Source organism: Mustela nigripes, chromosome 11, assembly GCF_022355385.1.
Source record: "Mustela nigripes isolate SB6536 chromosome 11, MUSNIG.SB6536, whole genome shotgun sequence".
In the NCBI taxonomy this organism is placed as follows: Eukaryota; Metazoa; Chordata; class Mammalia; order Carnivora; family Mustelidae; genus Mustela; species Mustela nigripes.
The window spans coordinates 36,238,771-36,253,229 of record NC_081567.1 but is presented as its reverse complement, the minus strand read 5'-3'; the positions used below and the strand labels follow the sequence as shown (position 1 = coordinate 36,253,229).

Genomic DNA, 14,459 nt, shown 5'->3' with positions numbered 1-14,459 from the left:
GGCAGCAGGAGAATTCAGCCACATTTGCCGTAATCTCCAAGATGTAAAATTGCAAAAACAAAAACAAAAACCCGTCACTACTCTAAATATGTTTGTTGTGCGGAACTTACTTTAGTATCATAAAAATGTGTGGTTCATGGATGCCATGTAACAGATTAAATGACTGTCCTAAAAATTTCTACTATAGTCAATACTGACAGATAATCCACACAAACAAAAACTCTGTGGTCCTTAATTTTTAGGAGCATAAACAGGTCTGAGACCAAAAACTTGAAAGCTTCTGTAGGTTTTCCCTCCCAGTGGCAAAACTATACAGTATCAGCCACTCACAGTTCTCTGCTGGCTTTCCCAAATGTGCCACAAGCAGCCCTTAACTTCCTGAGCCACATTCCCGATTTGCAAGGGTCACCTAACAATGTTCTGACACCTGGTCAACCTCCTTACGTTGGCCCTCTAATGGGTTCCCCTCCAACCCCCCCTGTAAGGGAGCCCCTTCACTTACCTGTGGCCCACCCCCCGCACGAGGCTGCTGGGGCCTACCGCCCAGCCACTCCCTGTGAGCACACAGGCTCCCATCTCTAACACCGCGCAGGCATGGCGAGTACAGAAAGCCCAAGCTCCTCGGCAGCACAAGGACTCAGACGCAACCTCTACGCTGGCCCCATAGCCAATGACAGCGCAGAGGAGAGACATGCTCCTGGGCTGCCCCTCAGAGCCGTGGCTCATTTCTCATTCCCGCCGTCAACCCTGCAAGCCCTTGGGCCGGAGTCTAGCTCACTGCCATCATTTCTCAAGAGGTAAAACTTGGGGAATGGCAGGCAGGAAAGATAAAAGCTTTAGCCTTTAGCGTGCAGTGTGCAATCACAACACGGTAGAAAAGCAGCACACCTGGAAAGTTTAAGGGAAGACGACCTACTTTTTTTGCGTGGCTGTGAAGGAGACGTTGACTGAGAGGCAGCCCCATTAGCGTTGTTCTCTTCTTCCTCTTTAGCTTCTACTTTGACTTCCGGTTTCTTCTCGTCCACTTCCATGGGTTCTGATTTCTGTTCTGTTGTGTCTGTTTCTTCTTTAACTTGAGAAGATCCTTGTAGATCCTCCTCCATCATCTTGAGAAAAACAGAATTACAGACATCGATGTATGACCATCAAAGATCTCTACTCTAACTCAGCCTCGCTGGAGGTCTCCCTACAACCTGCTGGGCTTATCACACCGTCCACCCCTTCCTCTCCCCGAGGGAGGAACGAGGCATCCGGGGCCGGCTGACTTGCCTGAACACAGTGCCACTGCAGTCAGAGTCCTGATCTACAGATCGCACCTGCTACGGTGCTTGAAGGCCCTGCATATGTACATCTCACCGCCTGCTCAGCAGTTTCGCGTATATGTATGCAAAGTTTCAAACAAGAACCTCCCTGAAAATTAGGGAAAAACCACATTGCTCAGAGGGACAGGCAGCTGAAGTAAACAAGGTAAAGGAGGTATGTGAAGCAGCAAGGAGGAGTGGGGACTCGGGCGAACTGGAGAGCCCCGGCCCCAGCCAAAGCTCCCACCCAGAATGCTGCCACAGGAATGCAAACAGAGTGCTTACAGAGCTTCTCATTTTCAAAGAAAAGCCAGAAATTCAGAGTTTCATTTCTAATTCCTCGTTTTTAAAAATATTGTGTGGGCCAAACACCACATGTCTGTGGAGCCGCATCCAGGTTTCAACTCTTGCCACAGGTTCATCAGTGAATGAGCACACCCTTGTGCGGTTGTGCGGTCTAACTGCACAATGACTTAGGAAGAACGGCAGTGAAAAGTTTCTGGATGATTCATTTAAAATATAAACAAGTACTCTTATTTCTGGCAAAATAAAGGAAAACCCATACCTAATACCTAAAAATAACCACCCTATTTTCACCCTATATCCTCTCTGAACCCACCATCAAATGGATATTAAAGCACAAAGCAGCGTTACCCACGGAGAAGCCGTGGTGTTTCCCCTTAGGACACTTCAGGTGACCCCCTGCGCGGGCCGCGCACCTGCTCACGCCCTGGGACGGCACCTACCGCAGAGCCCAGCTCTCCCTTGGATTCACTGGCATCAGGCTCAGTGTCCTCGGTCTTGACCTCTGCCTTCACTTCCAGCATTGGTATATCGGGTCCTGGCTGCTGGGAGCTGGTTTCCGCGCTGGCCACCGAGGAAGGAGTGGGGACCCTGTTATCGATGCTGGCTGCAGCCTGGGAAAGCTGTGGAGAAACCAGAATTATTTACTTTTGTTAACAAGACGAAAGAAATGCTGCCAAACTCCACAGGGCACCCAGCATACAGTTTCAGGGTGACACGGCTCAACACTACCGTAACAGACAGCCCTCTCTGAGGTAGCTAAGAACAGGATTTCAAACAGGGTCCCAGAGGAGGTCAACATCGCACAGAAACACAAAGACCTGCCGACAAAGAATGCAGAGGGAGAGGAGCCGGACTTTCCATTTTCTGATATAAAATTATCTTCTGGAAGTTTCTATCTAAGTCACAGAACCGATTTTAAAAATTAATTCCTTCTAATAAGGCCATTAAAGTTTGTCGTAAAAGACTAAACTGCAGATCCTGAAGTGCACGTGTAAGAAGGGGGATGTAGTGCCTACAGGGACTGAGAATGTGTCATCAGCCCGCTCCACACTCAGGGCCGGTGCCGGTGCCGGTGGTGGTGGGGGGAGGAGTACGCAAACATCAAACTAGGGAACCACCACAAGAATTCTCAATTTTCAAAGTCTCATTCATTGTTGCTTTTTGTTTATTGTTGTTGTTGTTGTTTTTTAAGATTTTATTTACCCATTTTAGAGAGAAACAGAGTACCCAGTGGATTCATTGAGTTGCGGAGGGGGGCAAAAGGAGGAGGGAAAAGGATAAGCACACTCTGTCCCAAGTTCAGAGCCAGACATGAGGGTCGATCCCACGACCCTGAGATCAAGACACAAGCTGAAACCAAAGTCAGATGCTCAACAGACTGAGCCACCCAGGCACCCCTGCCTCATAGAGTTCTAATTTAGGTAAACAAAGGGAATATAAAATTACAAAGGAAACTTATTTAAAAATAAGAAATATAAAATAAGGATTAAATAATAAACACACTCCCTATGAAAAAATACATAGAGTAATGTTATCCTGGGGGTACTGTTAAGATCTATTTTGGTATTTTTATAAATAAATATCCTCAGTCCCTAAGAATAAGGCTAACGTATTTCAGGGGGAAGGGTGGTTTCTAAGTCAGACTATTATGAAAACAGACATGAAGATTTCAGTGGTAAATGGGGCAGGGGTGTGCAGGGTATGTGGGGTGGTGAGTGGGCAGCCTACAGCTGGGCCCTGCCAGCAAGCAGGTCCACGGAGGACTGGGCAGATATGAGCCACAGGAAGCGCTAACCTGGGTCTGCCATTCTGTCCTGAGAAGAACAGGCTCCAGGTCTGAAAACATGGCTGACAGGCAAAGTCAAAGCACATACAGTTAGGAACGCGACTTGGGTTTGCCACATCCTCGGGATGTTAAGAGAAAAACTATTACGACTCAGAAGACACCCACTTAGGATAGATAATAGGGAACACATGGCTCCTACGTACAGGGGACCCAGGTGTGATTTCTATATAACTGATTTCTGAAAATCCATTTAATCAGAGAAGATAATCTTTAAGTCACATCCTGCCAAACACAAACATGGCCTTCGGAGGCAATGTCGGAAACAACACACAGCTCATATGGTTTGCCCAGGGGACAGATACTCCCTGGGACTGCACAAGACACTAAAACAACCCTGTGACAGGATTTTTTACAGGAGAAGTTCTTGGTTAGGAGTCTCAGCCCAAAGACAGACTATGGGGCTCACCGGCGTGCCAGGAGGCTGGGCGTGCACAGGTGTTGGCTGCTGCTGTGATGACTGAGGGGTGGCCACAGACGGGGGCTGGACTGGGGTCTGAGGCTGTGGGGTCACCTGGGCCTGGGCTGCTGCCTGGACCGTAGGGGTGCTCTGGGTTTGGCTAGCACTGGGCACAGAGCCGGGAGTCGGGGTGGGAGTCTGCCCGGAAGACGACACGGGAGTCGATGGCTGGGTGGGAGCTGCTGGCTGGGGAGGAGTCATCCCAGGCGCCGTCGGGTGCTGGAGAGATGGCAAGCCAGCGGCCGTGGAAGCAGGCGGTGGTGTCTGGTGCAACGGTGACTGTGTCACTGGCGGGCAGGGCAGTTGGCTGGCTTGGGGCCCAAGCATGTTCAGAGGGTTAGGAAGAGCAGCACCAGGCACCTGTCCCTAGCAGAGGGAGCAGAGGAGGTTAGAATTATTTCCTCATGTGAAAACATGGCAACAGACCTGAAGAATTAAACGCATGAATATCTAATCATGGTCTCTTGGTGAGGTCTGCTGGTTTCAAGGCAATGTGCTGTTTGTAAAAATTCACCCTGCTGTACACATAATAACATGCGTTTTCCAGTAAAGTTATTGCTACAGAATGTTTCTCATCCTGTGATTTGCAGAACTCTTGAAACGTCTGGCTTAAACTAACATAGACCCACTCAGCCTACGAGCTTCATGATCCAAAACAGCTACCCACAGCTTAGAACACTGAAAAAGGGATTTCTCTCTTTTTTTTTTCAAGAAAGGAGTTACTAAAACACTAAAAAATGTTTTAGCAAAGTGATTCCCAAATGGGGACACACTTTGCAATTACATGCCGACTTTTTAAAAAAGTGATTCCAAGTCACTGCTCTGGAGCAGGGGTCTGCGAACTAATGCCCACAGCCCACTCCAGTGAGCTGCCTGCTCCTGGGAGAAGTGTCGCCAGAGCACAGCCACGCCCACCCGCCCATGTGTGAATGGTCCAACCTCGGTCACTCCAAACAAGGAATGGAGGAGTTAAAGACCGCGGCCTCTAAAGTCAAAAATATTTACAGGAACAAGTTTGCTGTTCCAGAACAATGGGATGTTACAGAAATGAAGAATTAATAATACTTAGTGAGTAAATCTGGTGTAGTCAATAACCTTTTTTCAACATTACTGCATGTAAAAACTGAAGAAAGGAGTACTGTCTTCCAGGTAAGACCTGGCCTATTCCAAACACATGTACATGTGTACACAGCAGCAGTTCCATGCACGACAACGAACAATTCTCCAAAGGGTGAAAAAGGCACTGAAATGAATGGAAGACGGTTCTCTTCAACTTTAAACAGAGTAATTAAAAAGACACTTGACAAGAAGAGAACTCCTCAACTGACCCAGTCAGCCGACCTCACCCAGGATGATGCCCAGAGAGACAGGCAACAGTACACACCAACCAAGGTGCTGGCCGAGTGCGTGGGGCCTGTCCTCACTCTAAAACTCAAGGTCTCTCAGGATCACATGTGAATTTAAAACAATTAAAAACCAAGAAGATGACAATTAAAAAACCCAAAACCAAACACAAAGCTCATGAACCAAAAAACCACAATCCATTCCAATTTGGTTAGAAGTCTCCCCAGACATAATAAAAGTAATTCTAAAGAAGATAAAAATAACACAACAAAATGGGGGTAAAAAGTCAAGAGATGCTCATACATAATAATGAAATGTGTATTCTGGAATTCTCATCTCTATAAAACGAGACACCCTTGAGTCAGGAGGAAGCTGGGCCCTGTCCCGGGTGCATGGTACCTGTGGCACGCCTGTCTGGGCCGCCGGCTGCCCAATGCCCACACTGTTCACACTCATCGCCCCACTGGAGGACTGGAACTGGTTCTGCGGCAGGAACTGGTTCTGCGCAGGAGCCTGGGCCATAATGTTGTTGGCGTGAGCGCCCATCATGTTTGGAGGCTGAGGCATCCGGGAAGGAGAGATGGCCATCTACAACACAAGCAGCATCCAGAGATCAGAGGGGAGGGCCAGAGTCTTCAAGATAATCTAGGAGAGAGGAACTCCAAATCCTCCCTTCCCCATGGGGAGAAAGCCTCTCACTCAGCCTTTCTAGCCCCCAAGCACTTTGCGCGCTTTCTCATGCAACTTCTCCAAGAAGCCCATTTCAAATTCATCTCTGAATAGAAATCAATAGCATGCTATACTTTAAAGTTCAAAATACAACTTTCACAACTTCTCTGACATGTTAAGAAAGCAGCCTTAGGAGAGGAAGCACCAGGAGCTGAGGAACGCTGTCAAGCATCTCTCAGCGACTCATCTGAGATTGCACACTCCAACCTCAGAATTTGTCTTTTGTTTTGTTTTCAAAGATTTTATTTATTTATTTGACAGAGAGATAGGGGGAGAAGGAACACAAACAGGGAGAGTGGGAGAGGGAGGTGCAGGCTTCCTGCTGAGCAGGGAGCCCGACACGGGGCTCTATCCCAGGACCCTGGAATCATGACCAGAGCCAGGCAGACGCCACAAATCCCTATGAATTTATCATCCCAATAAATATAAACAATGGTCACATAATTCTCATTTGTAGCCATGAAAACTTAAAAAAAAAAAAAAGGAAGAGAGATATGAGGTAAATAAAGCATAACCAAATCCAGAGAAACCACCACCATAAGATTCTTGATCTACAATTTCACGCGTAGAGAATTTTGCTTATTCGAGCAAGGCCTTCTCAGCACAGCTGAGGCAAACAGAAGCACTTACCCCTGGAACGGAGCCCATGCTGTTCATCGAGACAGAGTGGTTCATGGGGGACGCTGCACGTGGTCCCATGGGAGCTTGTGGCAACTGTACATTCCCCAAGGACATTGGGGTAAATGAATTCATCCCTGTAAATGCACCCACAATGGTTCATTAGAAAAAGCACCCATAGGAAAACAGAGCTACAGCTCTCCAAACTCTAAGCAAAATAAGTTGGAACACATACATAAGACACACAATAGAAATCACCCCAAGCAATCAGAAAAGATGGTGATGTAATACTTTTCAAATACAGAAAAACGGCACCGACATGGCGGTGGTAAGAGTGGATTGGCAGGTGCGGGCAGGGCAGCACGAGGAGAGAAGGGAAAACGTTAGGTCAACCACCAACGAACACAATAGCGCCATGAAGGCGCTCCTACCCTCCACAGAGGAGGTGCTGGTTAAAGCCAGGGCACCCATCTAAGCCAACCTCCCAACACCTGCCAGAGCACATGGCTCCCTTCTCTTCTGCTGGAAGGCCTGTCCCATAATCCCAGGCCTCCTGGCTCTTCAGCTGGGTTTAAATTTATTGTTAGAAACTGATATAAGACTCAAAATACGGTTTTAATTTTGCAACCATGTAAAGTGTTCAGAAAGTGCCCAAGGGTCAGCAATTCTCAATCCCACCTCCACCCCAGACCAGCAAGGTCTCCCTTTCATGGCCACTTCTCCCTTCCCGGGGTGTGCACAGCCCACAGGAATGTCACACCGTGAAAGACACCTCACTGGCTGCTACATGTCTCCAGACCAAGGGGTCTCATTCTTCCTCACTTCCTCACTTCCCACTGTGAACTCTACACCTACATGTAAAGCTCTATATCAATGCCGGTCCAAGCAAGTCTTAGAACTGACAGTGGCCATCTAACAATCCTCCAGGTGCCACCTTACCACTTGCTCAGACGTGAAAAAGTCTCAGAGAACATGCATCTCCCAAAGCATTGTCTTCACGGACACCTAGAAATGTCACCCTAAAAATACCAGTGCCTGCACGGGCCCAGGAGGACTTTGTAGGAAAGCTGTAAGCTTCCCCCTCTCCTAGAGGATTTTAAAGTAAGAGAAAAAGGCAGCACTGAGAAACAGCACCACCAAGAGCCCCTGTCACGTGGCTGGAGATGTGCTGGTGAGCGCGGCAGGAGCGCTCTGCTATGAACCTCCTTCACTACCCTGCTCAAAAGGCCTCCTCGGAGCTCAGATCACCCCCATCTCCCACGCTGTCCCTCACGCAGCACGCAGCACGCAGCTACATTCTCAAGGCTCCATTTCCCGACTTCTTGGGTTTCCTTCACTCTCTTACCTAGTCTGTCCACCAAAACACATCCCTGAAGTTTCTCCCCAACACCAGTATACCTACCATGTCTCTTTAGTACGCAATACAAGATTACCATAGCTTTTAAAAGTTTTACCTTTTGAAAGTAATCTCTACAAACCAATGGCGGCTCAAGCTCACGACCCCAAGACTACCACAACCTTTAAAATGACCTCTTTTCCCCTCTTGGACCACTCTGCACCCAGCAGCAAGGCCGTGCTTTGGAATCTCCTGGATAATGTCGCCCCTCATTTCACAACCTGTGAACAGGTCCTGTCGCACACGTCTCATGAGACAAGAGCTGTAAAAGCCTTGAAATGCCCCTCCCCCAACCTCCCCGACTCCAACAACTGTTCCAGCCACAGACACCCTAGAATCTCAACCTGAGCAAGAACCTTTAAAAGTGGCTCAGGCCAGCTGTCAGCACATCCAGCCTGAGAGGAGTACAAACCCTGTTCAGTCCGGCTCAGTGCTCCCCTCGGCGGCCTTTGGACAGGCTTCCTTCCCCCACCAACGAGGCTTTTCAAGAAGACTGTTCCTAAGAATAATGTGCCCTCCTGTCCATTAGGGTAAGAAAAGGCTAGACCCTACTTCTCATCTCCCGGGGGGGGCTTTCCTATGGTCTTCTAACTTCCAAACACCACCGAGTATCACTGCCTGTGGAACTGAATTCCGACCATCAGCAGAAGGCATTGGGAGGCTAACAAGGAGCTAGAGAGAAATGCAGAGGGAAGAGGAACAACGAATCATCTTTGTGGCTGTTCAATGTTAAATCGAAACACGATTCACAACAACAGTTCAATACCTTGGGACACCTGCACGCGGTTCACTGGCAGGGGCATGGGTCCGTCTGCAATGGCAGAAAAAACCTGCTTATTTAAAATAATCCTTCATACGGGAAACAAGGAATTTTACCTTCAGAAAGTCAAACTACACCTGGGAGTGGGTGCAAAGGCACCATGTATTCTGATGCCTGCGCACCCTCCCAAGGCCTCTCCACACACAGGCCGATGCGGAAGGCCGCAGCCACTACCACACAGCTTCCAAAGTGTGCGCTCCCCAAGAGCACAGTTCTCTAGGCTTAGAAATACACCCCAAACCCGGAAGGGAAAACAAGCCAACAGACTGAGGGCTGGCAGAAGAAAGTGAAGTCCTTACTTGGAGGCCTCACAGGCTGTGCCTGCGGAATCCCTGGGGGCTGCGCCCCGGGAGCCGGCAGGGCGGGCTGGTTACCCAAGATGCCTTGTTTGTGCAAACGCGACCTCCGTTTTTCTTCTAGTTCTTTTTGTATCTTGTAGATTTTTTCTGCCAGTAAATGATAGTATTCATCCTAAAGAGTAATAACATTCAACATTAAGCAGCCAAAGCTGTAAGAATAAAAAAAAAAAAAAAAAAAACCCAATCTGTTTTATATATTTTAACAAACTAACGAGCTTTGACAATAAGTACATAGGCAAAGGTCAGTATTCAGCACTTCTGCTGTTATTTTTTGTTTCACTCTAGGCCCAACAGGGGGCTTGAACTCATGACCCGGAGATTAAGAGTCCCATGCTCTACTAACTGAACCAGCCTGGCGCCCCAGTATCCAGCAGCACTTCTAACCAATAAACCTAAAGCCCAACTTGTTTAATGCCCAGTGACATTACAGGACTTATCAGACAAGGGGCGCTCAATGCACGTAACATTCATTCCGCAGTCGAATCACTTCGATGGTTGACACGGCCGGTAACACAGTACCAGCATTAGAAGCAGCGCCCACTGCAAAGTCCATCCATGGATAAAACACAATTTTACATGCCTCGTTCACCACTGTAGTGGACGTTTGTAGTCAACCAAGAGGGTTGTGCGGGATCTGCTGTCTTATCTGGGATGTCTCTCTGGTCAGTGTCCTCGAGGTGATGAGTCTCCCTGACTAACGGATTTCCCCATTCCCAGACAGATGCCATTCTTCCGACTGTGTGTGTCATGCGGCTAGAACACGGACGACAACCTACCCTGCTGTTGGCAGACTCATACATGTCCCCCTCCACCTTTTTAGCGTAGGCCACGAGGTTCTCCATGCGGCGATCCTTTAGGGCTGCTGGGTCGGGGGTTGGAAAGATGGCTTGCACGCTGCAAGGACAACACACCCAGTCAACAGACTGTCAAGACACCATCAGTAACTTGCTGATTTATACAGGACGACATGGAGAGAGAGAAACAAAACCATCTACTTATGGGGGGCAACATACTGCTGAGAGAAATGCCCAATCTCTGTCGTCCAGTATGCAAACGTCACTTTCTGGAGACAACACTCACCTGTCAATTTACCTGCATGTCAAACACACCAATATTTTGCTATTTACTGTTAGGTCATCTCAAGAATAATATGATGTCAAACTCCTAATTTTTTAATACCCGTTTATTTGAGAGAGCGCGTGAGCACGTGCGTGCGAGCAGGGGGCAGAACAGAGGGAGAGAACCTCAAGCAGACTCCCCACTGAGCACGGGCTCGATCCCTCAACCCTGAGATCTTTACCTGAACCAAAATCAAGAGCTGGGTGCGTGACTGACTGAGCTACCCAGGCACCCCTTTAACTCCTAATTTTTAAACTATTTATCATAAATAGTTTTCACTAAAAAGATGAAGGGAAAAAAACCCACTCTAAGGGAATTAAGCCGATCTAATTTCCCCTTCAATTTAACTTAAGTAGCTCAAGAAAGGTAACTGCTGAGTTCCTGTCGGTGAACATACTGTATGTGGCACGATTGTGCCCTCTGTACTCACCAGGCCAAATTCCCCCAAGTTCTCGGGGGCCTCCACAATTATAATCTTGAGTTACAAAACAAGGGAAAGCTTCTGAGCTAACCCCAACTCCCTGCTGCATGTCAAAGGTCAGAGGACAGAAGGTCTGGCCACACTAGGAGCCTTGACCTCTGTGACACGGGCAACAATTCATGCCCCCTGCCGGGCAGGGCCACAGACGCTCTGACACCCGCCAACTGGGATTCTCAGGCCTGCCAGCAGTGGCTGTGGGCCCCGGAACAAGAGACCCTCTTCAGCTGCTAGGGCACTGTCAGCTGAGACCCAGGGACCACTCAGGAATCCAGTCAGACATCAGGGACACCACAAAGCTGTCATACTGCCGTCAGCCACTGAATTCATCGTATGTGAATAAAGGCAAGGCGGGCACGTACAGTTTATGCACTAAATGGCTCCGCAGGTCCTGAGTGACATGTTCGTGCCAGCCTTTCCGAACACCGGTGCTGGAAGGAGGGGCCGCTGTCGGTATAGTGCTGAGGGTCCCGATGTTTGCAGGGCTCGAGCCATCATTCATCAGGGGGCTGGGGAAGAACAAGAACACTCGTTCCACCAACGAAGCGACACAGATGGGCTTCGTTTAGAGGAGGTTTTTCAATCACACCGGGCTTCTAAAAACTGAGGACAGCCCAGTGATGTATGAACAACAAAACCGAAGCCGTGTTTAATGTATTATCTACAGCTGTTATAATAATAATAATAACAACAACAACAATAATACAAAGCACCCCCAGTATTACCTTTGCGGTCACACATTTAAGAAACTATCACAGTCCTGTGATGCCCCACCCACTTTCACGCACGCCATCACTCAGATGGGAGCCAACTGAAACACGGGTCTTACTTTGTGGCCCCGAGGGAAGTTGGAAGAGCTGATTCTGAAATCAAGTTTGGTGGCTGCTGATCCGTTGTTATTCCTCCTGCTGGAATGTTCATTGGGTTATTTCCTTTAAAGACAGAAAGAAATCAACCAACTCCTAAATTACAACATAGACTTCAGAGTTCTGATAACATAAACAAGTCACCACATAAGTAAGTGATTCTTATGAGTGTCACTAACAGCCACTGTGGCAGGACTCTGCAAGGCAGTCCTGTTCTGAAGGTCACCAACGTGTACCACTGAGCTGCAGACTCCTCACTGCGTTCTGTAACCACAACCACAGGCATTTCTGTGGAGGCTGCTGGTATCATAAATGGACTCTGTGGCTGTGCAAAGACTGACAGAATGATCCACTGGCAAGCTTCACACTCTTGTTCCGGTTCCATTAATACCATGCCCTCAACAACTAAAGTGACGTGTCATGCAGATTTGAGTCAACTTTCCTTTTCATCTCAGAAAATAAGATCACGGAAATCACATGCAAGTGAAAACATCTGTGCAGAGTATTCACTTTTTAATTTTAATTTTTTAAATTAAAAAAAAAATTTTAGATTAACATACAATGTATTCTTTGTTTCAGGGATAGAGTACCCAAAGTAAGAAAAAGCTGAGACTAAGAAAGGTTAACAGTCTCGTCCCAAATTATACCCTCAAACAGGAGTAAGAGTCAGCTTACAACTCAGGTCTGAGGGCTCTGACCCAATCACAAGGCCAGCAGAAGTTAGATATACATGAGGGCAGTTTTGTCCAAAAAGCAATAAATGAGATGTTTTTAACTGGTCAATCTTAAGAGTCATTTTTAAGATTAAAATATGTCCTTTATCAGGAAAACAACTGAACTAGGACAACAATCTTGACTTCACTGGACTGATATAACTGCTTGGCTCACTTTAAGAGCACTGTGTCAACTTAAAGCAAAGTGTTTAAAAACACAATATGCAGAGATGGCAGAAACAGTGGAGATGCGTGAGCGAATGAACAAACCCAGCTACTGATGAGCTGTGGTAACAGAAGGGACGAGGCCGAGGCAGGAGACCTTGGCTGAGACTCCTTTCAGGCCACTCCTGTCCGGGCTGCTCACCTCCAGCTATGGGCTGGCCTGTGACCAAGACCCGCCGGGACCTGGCGGGCCACCTACGAGTTCTCCACCGGATCAGTGGATTCTAAGTGGGACATTCGTAATTCTAGCTTGGGACATTTTGCGTTCTGAGCCTCGTGAAATGCCACGTATGAACCCGGTGCAGACAGCAGTGGCAGAGTGGTATCATGTTGGTTCCTTTTTTCTCAAACCCATAACATCTCCCTTGCACGGGCACTGAAGGCTGCTCCTGAAAGTTCTTTATTTCAAGTGCTTAAAAAAATAGCATCATCATAATTTATACGTCTGTTAATTTGAATTTAAAGTAACAACAGTAACAGTAAACAGTCTTCGGTTCCAGAAGGGCGTGTCATCCCCAATGCTGCACTGGACAGACAAGTTCCCAGGAGCTCCTCCACCTACCCAGGGGGTTGAGAGTCCTCATCTGCTGGTGACTTTGAGGCTGTGCTGGTTGCTGGCCAGGAACCTGAGGCTGCAGCTGCGTCTGGGGCTGGTTCAGGTAAGGGAGTCCGAGAGCAGCGTACGCGCGCTGCATGGAGCTGGGGTCTATGGGATTTGGGTTACTTAAAGACGCGGCATTCTGCTGGCCTGTGCCAACAGAACCAATCGTGTTCTGAATCCCACTAGCTGGAGACCCCAGGATGGCTATAACAACAAACAGACAAACAAGAAAGGTCAGTGAAAGGAAGAAGCCCATAAAAGACTGACAAGCTCCTGAGAAGCAAGTACAATTTCATCAACAGACTGTATATGTCATGAGGCAACCGAACAAGGCTACTGAGAATGGAACTACGGAGGGAAAGGGGACCTGGGCTAGTCACCTCTTCTGTGCAGCAGCGCCTGAGGAGCAAAAACCTGAAGGAAATTCAAGCTTTGATCTTCCAAAGCAACACATCACAAAATCAGAGCTCATTAATGAAAATTATGTATGAAATCTAGAGACTCAGAAGTCTTTTTAAGGGAAGGGGCCGACAAGTGACAACAGGAAGTGTTTTGATTTTGGGTGGGGTCATTTCCCACCACTGACAGGAACTAAGGGGCTGCCACTTTCCCTGAGGTCCTTCACTGCTCACCGCACCAGGACAGAGGATTAAAGAAGGGGCAGCAATGATACCCAGGTGGTCAGTTTTGTTACGTATTTATAAATCGAGGACATGATTTTTTTTTTAAGATTTTATTTATGTGAGAGAGAGAGAGAGGGAGCGAGCATGAAATGGGCAAGGGGCAGAGAGAGAAGCTAGCTCCCTGATAAGCAGAGAGCCTGATGTGGGACTTGATCCTGGGACTCCAGGATAATGACCTGAGCTGAAGGCAGTTGCTTAACCAACTGAGCCACCCAGGTGCCTGAGGACATGATCTTTTTAACGACAAAATTCCAATTCCTTGAAACTTCTATGTACAATGGCATTAACACCAAATCTTCCTTTCCTATGGTTTTCTCCACAGGAAGGCCCCATGCTAAGCCGTCTGGCTACTGAAAGCTGCTCAAGAAATACTGTACTTGAAGGAGTGATCTAGCTAAAATTAATGGATGGAACGAGGTCTGGCGACTGTGCGTGGATTATTTATCCAGGCGTGACCTCAGTACCACTGAGGATCAGACACTGGGACTGCATCGCGCAGCCATCCTCAGCCTCCACTACCTGGCCTTCCGATGGCATGCAGGGCACTCCCTGCCGGTACTCCACCACCTGCCGAGGCCAATCCCAAAGACCAAAGGAA

The 14,459-nt window shown here is 47.9% G+C and overlaps 1 protein-coding gene across 3 annotated transcripts in view; it reads right to left on the bottom strand.

Annotated features, from left to right (window-relative positions):
• Positions 1 to 14,459, bottom strand: part of CREBBP (CREB binding protein) — a 124,265-nt gene that overhangs the window by 29,632 nt on the left and 80,174 nt on the right. For 2 of the 3 annotated variants that reach the window (XM_059415469.1, XM_059415468.1), the window contains 11 exons: positions 13,140 to 13,382; positions 11,603 to 11,705; positions 11,136 to 11,282; positions 9,953 to 10,070; positions 9,117 to 9,288; positions 8,764 to 8,808; positions 6,614 to 6,738; positions 5,654 to 5,842; positions 3,860 to 4,276; positions 2,048 to 2,227; positions 917 to 1,106 (listed from right to left, as the gene is read on the bottom strand). In XM_059415469.1, coding sequence (XP_059271452.1) covers positions 917 to 1,106; positions 2,048 to 2,227; positions 3,860 to 4,276; positions 5,654 to 5,842; positions 6,614 to 6,738; positions 8,764 to 8,808; positions 9,117 to 9,288; positions 9,953 to 10,070; positions 11,136 to 11,282; positions 11,603 to 11,705; positions 13,140 to 13,382 — 1,929 coding nt within the window. The remainder of the gene's footprint in view (positions 1 to 916; positions 1,107 to 2,047; positions 2,228 to 3,859; positions 4,277 to 5,653; positions 5,843 to 6,613; positions 6,739 to 8,763; positions 8,809 to 9,116; positions 9,289 to 9,952; positions 10,071 to 11,135; positions 11,283 to 11,602; positions 11,706 to 13,139; positions 13,383 to 14,459) is intronic. The other variant, XM_059415467.1, reaches the window with a different exon arrangement.